Here is a 9741-nt window from a genome sequence, read left to right as displayed (position 1 = left end):
TGTCTCACCACCCTCACAGTGAAGAACGTCTTCCTAATATCTCATCTAAACCTCCCCTCTTTCAGTTTAAACCCATTTCCCCTTGTTTTGTCATTAGTTGCCCTTATGAAAAGTCCTTCCCCAGCTTTCTTGGAGGCCCCATTCAGTGATTCTAGTGGTGGTGTACCAGACCTTCCAGAAAGTAATCTTCCTCCTGGAGTTTATATAGACATATCTCTGCCCATCTCCAGCTGACAACATCCAGCCTTCAAGCAACCTTGGGAAGGGTTTGACCAACAACACCCAGCCTTCAAACAACCTTGGGAAGGGTTTGATGTGCTGTTGGCTCTGCTGACAAAAATTTAACACATTCACTCATTTTTTAAATAAAAATCTACCCATCAGTACCACTCGCTCATACCTCTGTCAGGCTTTCTAGATGAACAAAAAATTACCTGCAGTAAAACAAGAGGTGAAATCTGCATTAGAACTGCTCATCTTCAATTCTATATAAAAATACTCAGAGATCCTTTTATGAAGTAAAAACTTACAATATTAAAACAACTACGTTGACGCCATACTTCCCACCACTACCATACTTACTCTTAATTTGCAATCACTGAAAGAGGAAAAAGATTGAAAAAAAAAAAAATGAATAACTTCATAAACACTGTTAGTTTTTAAAAAAATAATCACTAATAAAAAATAATCACTAATCATTGTCTAATCAGCAGTGTTACAGGCTCTCCTGCCTCCCAGCCCTGCTCTCGAGGAAAGGCGGTCGCTCCCTGAGCCCAGACTCTTGCAAACGGCGCATGGACACAAAGATTAGAGGAGAAGTTGCGTTTCGTTCATAAACAATTTTATTTTATTTCAAATATGTGCCCTTGTTGATTCAACAATGATGTCTGGAGAATCGTGTCCTCCACCAACCAAAGAGAGAACTGATTTGGAAATTTTCCACCTGACTTATTTGCTGATGATACCTTGACACCGCCTCCCTCCTCCTCCTCGGCAGCTGAAAGTATGGCTCAGAGTGAGCATAAACTTGCACCTTATTCTGAAATGGCTAAAAATACAGTGAACAAAGAATTAGTAAATCAACCACTTGGGGAGGCAGAGGGCTATGAATATATAGACAAATATAAAACATCTTATTGGGATTTTTAGCAGGTTGTTTTGGGTTTTTTTTCTCTGCAAGACACTTTGAATTTAGTGTCCTGCTGTTCCCTCCTCCTCATCCCCCAACAGAAATAAACAATTCAAAAAATGCTTGGTGTTCCTAATGCTTTCAAGAAACACTTAAAATCCTGTCCCTCTCCTTCCAAAAAAGCAGGTCATGTGGTTTGGAGTGAATAAGAGTGGAAAAAGCATGAGTTTCACATGGATGAATTGCTGATTATCTCTTCTTACTATTTGGTACGGGCGTGTGCTTTGCATTTCTATGGACTTAGATCATAAAAGACATGAAGCAAGTTACTTTGGATGCTGATGCCAATCTGAGAACATTAAGGAAAAACTAACAGTGCCTGGGTCTTGGTACAGGTGGTCATGGACTCATGGAAGTTTCTTGGTTTAGTATTTACACGGATGTTTTAAAATTATGGTCTGTGAAATGTATTTTCCAAAGATGCTCCTATATTTGAGGAAAAAAAAAAATAAAATAAAAGAACCCTTGATCCAAATCCCATCTCTTTTTAAAAGTCTTGTTAAAATTTTTGATTCATCAATTTATCTTAGCACACTTAAAAGCAGAATAGAGAATAATGTCATTTTTTTTTTTTTTAAAAAAAAAAGAGAAAGATGCTGATCTCTAAGGAGACCGTCGCTCTTTTTTCATCAGTAAATGACACTGAATGGTGCGGATTCGGTTCTTTGCTGGGGCAAACTCCGGCTGAAGTTTTAGTGTTGACTCATACCATTTCATCGCCTTTTCAAACTCTTCCTGCAAAGAAAGAAAGAAGATTGGAAGGAGTCAGATTCTAAAAAAACAGGTAACACTTCCATTTTCCATGCCTTTCCTGTCCTAAGTAGTTGAGTAGTACGGTATGGACAAAAGCAACTGAACCAATCCTTGTGGTTTAGGATTTTTTTTCCCCCTCCCCTAAAATAACTCTGATATTTTCTCGGACTAATGACCCAATTTTGCATACTCAATGAAAGGGAGTCAAATCACTGCTGAGCTTACTTAATGGAACAAAGTCATTCCTTTCTTCAGATCGTTTCTACTGCGTGTTTGACACCACTGTGCACTTCAACCCTTCTCAACCCATGATAGATGATTACCTGCTCAACCTGTCCTCTTACCTCCATGATCCCCTCAACCACAGGGGCAAAACATAAAGAAGAAACCTATGACAAGTGCTGAAAACTGGCAGGGATGCATAAAAACACGTGAAATTGAAAATACTTTTGACACAGATATATATATATATATCAGCTATGTCTCAGTTTAACGGTGCCTCTTTTACCTTTCAAATATACTGGCCCTGTTCAAGATAAGGATGAAACACACAAGAACCAATAAAGCATCAGTAGATAAGAGGAATTAAAATTCTCTCTTCAGAGTAAGCACCGAAAGCTAAATTACAGGTGAGAATATATAGACAGTATGGAGAAGCTTGAGTTCAATCTGTGAATTATTCTGGGTGTTGATAATCCAGATACTGAAGTTAAACCTCCCTTGTGTTAATTCATCTCAGCTGTGAACTGGCTTTTTCTTATTATGCTAAGCTCAACTCTTCAGGATAGAGACGCAATTAATCATTACTTTTCCAGTATTATAAAAATATCTTGTGTTTAGATGGGCAGCCAACCAAAATTATCAATTGTTTGTTACTCTCTTAACAAAGCTTTGCAGACAACGTTCTGAAGCCAGCTTAGAAAAATGTTGGCCTTCAAGTACTAAATGAGTAATAAGAATAAAACCAGCAATAAGAATTTTGGCATTCAAAAAATGTTCTTGTTTATCCTACCCCAATTTCTTGAATGCTCCTCCTCCAAAATTAAGTGTGAGAAGATGATTTTTATTTATATATATATATATATATAAATACACACACACACACACACAGAGTGTCTAAGACAAGACTTAAGTGGGTGACAGCACACTCACCATTGCTACGTAGACGTTTGCCAGCGTGAAATGATTAACCACAAAGTGTGGTGCTATTTCCACTGCCATGGTAGCCACGATGATGGCATCATTCCAGAGTTTTGCGTTGTGGAAGATGTTTGCTAGGCTTATTAGTGGTACATCCTGGAAGAGAAGAGAAGAGCAAGCGATAAACAGTGAGGTTCTTTCCATCAGGAAGACAAACAGGAGACTCCATCACCTCGCCGCTCTCACTTGGTTACTGCTCACTCCACTATCTGGTGAATTTGAAAGTGATGAATCAGATCTATTTTACTATCAAAGGGTGTTTGGATCTGAGTTATAAACAAAAAACCCATCATGTACACACATCTCCTCACAATAGCAGCAAACACTACTGTTGCACAGATAAACACCAAAAAAATCAACTCACTTAAGTGTCCTCATATGTACCTTTGTTTTTTTAGATGCTCTGACACTAGTTTTCTCCCCAAAGATGAGATGCATTCTCAGAGACAAGAAAAGCTGTTTGTTTGACCACCCTCCTTCAGCTCTTGCATAAAAGGGGAAGGAATATGAATAGAGGGGGACAGCAGGGAAATAAAACCAGCCTCTAACCATTAGTGCAACTGATGCACTGATTTTTTTTTATCCTGCCTCTGCCACAGCATTCCTGTATGATGCTGGATACCAGGTATCAATAAAATTTTCTCAGCTAGTCACTGACAGTATGTTTTTTTATTTCCTGGACTTCCAGCCTGTGACCTTGTCTGACAGACAAAACTCTTGAGCCCCAACAGGCATAAGAGACTCTCTGGGAGCTGGGTGTCACATCTTCAAAGGACAAAATACTGCTTAGGAGCAAGTCTTAGGTGCCCTCAACAGGACAACCAGAAATTTTGGATGTATTTGATACCTGCCTCCTTGACAAGGCAAGGAGGACCTTTGGTGGGTAAGTCATTCATCTTTGCCAAACAAGATATTATGGAAGTCATGAATCACAACAGAAGCCCACAGGAAAATTAATTACCTTTTATTTACATGAGAAAAGGCAAGAGGAAGTAACAACAGTGCATAAAACCAAAGAGGGGGATAAAACCAAACATTAAATAGCTGTTCATTCAGTGCTAACTCTCACTGAGCTCAAGTTGTAGCTGTATCTTTACAAACAAGACACACAGTTTTCTCTGGAGGCAGCTCCAGTATGGAAGATAAAAACAAGGCACAAATTTGGAGAGTCAGCCAGTCCTAGCAAAGTTATCTCACATTTCTAGAAAACAACACTACTACATCATAACCTTGACAAACTGTAGGTTCCAATCCATACTCTGACCTCTCCAAGTCCCACAGTTAAGGGTGCCATTTCTGAGGAACCATTCCCAGTTACACAGAAAGATGAGGAAATAAGCAACAGCTTGTTGCGTTAGACCTTGGTTCCAACCTCTTTTTAAAAGGACAAGTGCAAAGAGACAGAGTTACAGGGGACATAGATATATATAGGATGTGCATTTCTGAGCTGAGGTATTTCTACTGTTAATGGCTAAATCTTCCTAATAATATCACGAGACTGTAAACTATTTTGTCTCTCAATTTCCAGAGGAGAGTTTAAGGCCGAGATTCAAATAGGACTACACGTTTTGCAGTGGTGCACAATTTGTTGCTCAGGTCCCGTTAGACCTTGGTTCCAACCTCTTTTTAAAAAGACAAGTGCAAAGAGACAGAGTTATAGGGGACATAGATACAGGTCCCAGAGTGAAATCTGCAACGTTGAGTGAGGAGCCTGGATGGCATTTATCTGTTTGCAAGGGGGATCTCGGTGTGTAAGGATATGACAGTGCTCAGCATACCATGTGATGAGGTGAAGAGCACCTTGAGTCAACATAAAGCACTTGAGTCAACTGAAACACTAAAGAGAAGATTATGTCCCAAGTTTTTGGAGACCACCTGTTTTGCAGTAAAGCACAGAACTGCTGCACAAAGTCAGGCACTAGTGTCCAGCTGAGATTCGCAGCCCAAACACTTGAGATTTAAGTTCTTAGTTTAGAGATCACCTCCTCTCCTCTTTAAAAGCACAACCAGAAGATATAGTCCCTTCTTTAAAAAGCACAACCAGAAAATATACTCCCCAGATCTTGGATTAGAAGACTTGTTGAGACAAAGGCAGATTCAGAGTCCTACATAACAGGGAGAAGCCCAAGCCAACGTTGCCCAGAGAGGTGTCAAACTCAAACTGCAGGAAATTCCACTGAACCTCTTTCACAGTTGTCTTATTTTAATGGTTATTTTTTAAAAAAAGACAGTCCATGCTCAACAGGTAGTGAAAGCCTTGAGGTTTCACCACAACTAGCTAATATCTTAATATATCATAGACATTTGATACAGTGTTGGCCTTAACAGTCTGTGAAAGTTCTACTGTGACAAGCAAAACGTTATTTCATCTGAGTAGTGGGCACGTGTACACACCTTCATGTGATGGGGTGCATAGTGCAATGCTTGCCGTAAGCAATCAATCGCCTTCTTTCCTTGGCCTTTCACCCTCCAGTAAAGAGCTGCCATGCTAGAGAGGACCCATGAAGTCTGATTCTGGCAAAAGAAGAACACAAAAACCAGCTGTATAAACAAACACCTGTAGTGAACAGTCTTCCTGTCTTTCTTTCAGGCACTAGTGTCCAGTGTCCACTAGTGTCCAAATAAACTTTCAATTTATTTGATATATTGAGTTAGAAGGTGTCACACTTAAAAGCAGAGTTAAACTACTTCAAAGCAGCAAACAGTTTCTTACCTAACAACATATATGTAACAGCCAGGTAAACGAGATTGCCAAATGAAACATCAATTCCAAGTGCAACGTCCTTTTCTTAAGGAAAGGACAGCAGCAAAACAGCTTCAAACAGCAACATCAGTTTCAGCAGCCACAACAGCTTCTAACCATCTGCCTGACGCTGAGCATCTCGATGTGTATACACATTTCCCAACACAAAGCAAAAAAATTTAGCTAAGTTGGCTGATCAGCCTCAGTAGTCACTGGAAGAGAAGGATGCAGTGGGATGCAGCTCAGAGCAGAGCCTGACAAGCCTAGCTGATTCAGTTTGGTGCCTCTAGCTGGCTGACTCCCATGTCATGTGTTAGGAAAATACTATATGCTTGAATTCTGTGGACTCGGATATAGTAAATGAATGTTTATGCTCACATAGGCAATTAGATAAGTAGCCATCTTGATTTGTTTGATTAGCTCTTGTGAATACTGAAAGAAGACTGGTACACAGAAGAACTGCATTTTAATTCCAGCTCAGCTAGCCTTACTGAGAATTCTCTTTCTGGTCGCAGCCCTAAATTTGCAGCTGATTTGGATAAAGCTTGCTGTCTGCAGGGGGAACTTTAGCATGGAAGAGAAGAAGTTAGTAAGCCTCTAAAGTGAAAAGTAACTCTTGTAACATGAGCATAAGAGTAACATCTTTACTTTCTGGGAATGACAAAGCTGTATTTGCCTTAGTTTCAAAGCACAGTAAGTTCCTCAGATGGCTTTCAGTAGAATAGACTAGGGGCACCAAACTGTTTTGGCTGAACCCTCTTTTCTGTACTAGTTTGGGATATCTTTGCCACTAGCTGTAAGCACATAACAACAATCCCTGCATCCTTACCTACCTCGTAGATCCTGGGAAAATTATGTCCCTAATCATTTCCCCCCTGAGGACATCCAGCTGAGGTCCTAAGCGACCTTAATCTAGCTAGGAAGCTTGGCTTTCTTTGGGGAGAATAGGAAGTACAGCCTTGTGCATGGTGCCATACCTCTGACACCTCAGCCCAACATTGCATGGGAAGGGAGAAAGAGGGAAGGCAGAAAGAGGGAAGGCAGAAAGAGGGAAGGCAGAAAGAGGGAAGGCAGAAAGAGGGAAGGCAGAAAGAGGGAAGGCAGAAAGAGGGAAGGCAGAAAGAGGGAAGGCAGAAAGAGGGAAGGCAGAAAGAGGGAAGGCAGAAAGAGGGAAGGCAGAAAGAGGGAAGGCAGAAAGAGGGAAGGCAGAAAGAGGGAAGGCAGAAAGAGGACTGCAGAGTTAAGTAACATGGATTAACTCAACCCTCCAGAAGCTCCAAGTCAATGTAGCATCAAAAGAAAGAGAAGGGCTGAGAACTGTTAAAATAGTTTAATATATATCAACAATCAGCAACACTGCTCACTACAGGGCTGGAAACACTGAGAAATTTCACAAGCTTAGGTTTTAGTAGAGAGATATGCAAGACACTTGACAGTATAAGCAGAGAATCCAGCTCAACAAAATACCTGTGAGGGTATTACAGATGCTGAATAGACACAAATCCCTAGTCCAAAGTACTAATACGTTCCTTGATGAGGATTTCAGACAAATGGTTGGAGACTGGATTGACCACTACGTCAGTCATGAGCAGTAAGCCCTAACTTCTCATTTTTCTCATGTACACATACCTTTTCCAAAGCTTTGGCTATTCGAGTACCAACTTGTTCTAGTGACTGTGGTGAATACTGGTCTTTGCCAAGATTCTGTAGCACCTATGGAAGAGGAAGAATAAGTGCTTAGATGCTGGAACCTGGTAAAAGATGTCCACCACTTGTTGGTTGCTTTTTTCCCCCCCAGTCTTTTACAAACACTGTAACCTGTTCTAACCTAAACATCACTGTCTATCTTGAGTTAATACTATCTGTATCATCACACAATCTGATGATACTCCACACCACTAAATACTAAGAATGGTAGAAGTTCATGCTCAGTTGGACTTTTCTTTCACTAATTTACCCATCAAGAGCTATAAATACAAAGACACTCATGATGTTCTAGGATATCCCTTGGGCCAGATCGTAGATGCCTGGGAAAACATTCTGGCAAGGTATCACTTTCAGCTGCGTTATTCTTGCAGTTTTATCCAGGTGTTCACCCACTGAAGGTCATTTCTGGGGACAAGGCACTGAGCTAAACACACATGGAATCTGCCATGGTACAGCCACTTTTGTGTGACAGCCTTCCAACTCTTGGCATACCTCTTTCAGTTGGCTTTCTCCAGTGTAATGCAAGCTGGCCCGACTAGAGACACCTTGCAGATGGTCCAAAGTATGCATGCTGGCTGGTAGGTTTGGGTTACAAAGGGGCTCCATGGCTGGTTCTTGCAGTTGCGTGGCAAAATCAATGTGTTCTGTAATGCTACAAAGGTCATAAAACATGCTGAATCAGTCAGGAGAAGACAACAGAAGAGTCAAAGTTCTCTACTGAGTGTGAACCTGGCAGAATCTCACTTGAGTAGCTCCAGCAGCAAGAGAAACTGGATATTCTGTCTGCACTTGCACTTTTCTTTGCAAGTCTATGGATGAAATACCACATAATGTTTTCAAACTTCTTTGAAGTTCTGGCAATTCTTTCTTACTTTAAAGAACACTGAAATTTTCATTTTATGCACGCTGAAGGCCATGTAACTGTCTTGTTTTAAGTGAAAAACCTATTTAAAGTTCATATACAAGATACTTACTCAATGTTTTTAGCAGAAACAGCAAGCCATGTGCTGGCTACAGTTGTGAGCTCTACCCTACGGAGTTTCAGGCATTCATCAGGACTTGGCCAGCCAAGGCTACGATAGTCACGTCTTTTTCCTTGAGGGGAGGAAAAAAAAATAATTAGAAGAAACTGGGAGCAGAAAGACATTCTACTTCAGTACAATTATTGACAAAATACTTTATTCCAGCAGATGTTATAAAAGTCCCAGTCCTGCAGCCAGATTTCTTTAGGAACATTTCTGAACCTAAGTGGACTTAATCGAACTTGTGGGATCTAAAGACAGAATTGGATCCTATGCAAGACAGATGAGGAGGTGGAGTTTTAAATTCTGTTTCCTTACACTTTTTCAACAGCTGCACATCAAGAACAGCCACTACTCTTGTTTACAGGCAATGTCCCTACTCAAATATCCTTAAAGAAAGTTCGTACGTGAGTCATCATTTATGTTCTACAGCTACAGTAAAAACTAATAAAAGTTGATTGCTCCATCTTCTGACAATCCCAGGTGAAAAATACTCCTGTTTCTTTTCAATGAATATTATTTAAGACAGACAGTGGCTTTTGCTGCATTCTCGAGACTCATGATAGCGACATTTCTGAAACTACTAAGCAATGACACTTCAGGCCTCCCATTTAAGAAGTTAACGGAGGCAGGGGAAGGTTAAATAACTTGCTTTATATTAAAAAACAGATCACTTGGAGAAACAAGAACCTGATCTTTGCTTTTGAACCAAAGCCTACTGAAATCTTTCCCTTACATTTGGCAGATACTGTACCAAGTCCTAGGAATCCAGCTTCTGTGAACTGTTAGGAAACATTTTCCTCTCTTATCAGAAACATCCAAATTCTTTGGAACATAAGAAAAATTCATTGTAGCTGTAAATTTGCACAGTGGGAAGCCAAGTTTAACAACGTGCCAGTCTACTGCACCATCTACATGGGCAGTATTTCAGTATTTATTTCCAGTTACCTGAAATTCTGCCCATTTGGATGCAAATCCTGTTTCCCATCTGAAGCACAGTAAAATACTACACCATAATTTTGTTAAATAACTATGAAGTTTGTAAGACCAGATCTTTTGTAAAGTATTCTGATTAAAGGAAAATTAACTTCCAAGAAACACTGGGAAACTTCAGAGGGGAATGATCA

General features: G+C 40.2%; 1 protein-coding gene across 1 annotated transcript in view; it reads right to left on the bottom strand.

Annotated features, from left to right (window-relative positions):
- Positions 1 to 1281: 1281 nt before the first annotated feature.
- Positions 1282 to 9741, bottom strand: part of TTC17 (tetratricopeptide repeat domain 17) — a 44641-nt gene continuing 36181 nt past the window's right edge. The window contains exons 19-24 of the mRNA XM_010165855.1: positions 8567 to 8687; positions 8085 to 8244; positions 7515 to 7598; positions 5537 to 5656; positions 3095 to 3238; positions 1282 to 1924 (exon numbers count right to left, since the gene is read on the bottom strand). Of these exons, the coding sequence (XP_010164157.1) occupies positions 1793 to 1924; positions 3095 to 3238; positions 5537 to 5656; positions 7515 to 7598; positions 8085 to 8244; positions 8567 to 8687 (761 nt within the window). The 3' untranslated portion in view covers positions 1282 to 1792. The remainder of the gene's footprint in view (positions 1925 to 3094; positions 3239 to 5536; positions 5657 to 7514; positions 7599 to 8084; positions 8245 to 8566; positions 8688 to 9741) is intronic.

Source organism: Antrostomus carolinensis, unplaced genomic scaffold, assembly GCF_000700745.2.
Source record: "Antrostomus carolinensis isolate BGI_N321 unplaced genomic scaffold, ASM70074v2 scaffold7434, whole genome shotgun sequence".
Taxonomy (NCBI): Eukaryota; Metazoa; Chordata; class Aves; order Caprimulgiformes; family Caprimulgidae; genus Antrostomus; species Antrostomus carolinensis.
The sequence above is the reverse complement of the archived record's forward strand: the minus strand, read 5'-3'. Positions and strand labels throughout refer to the sequence as shown.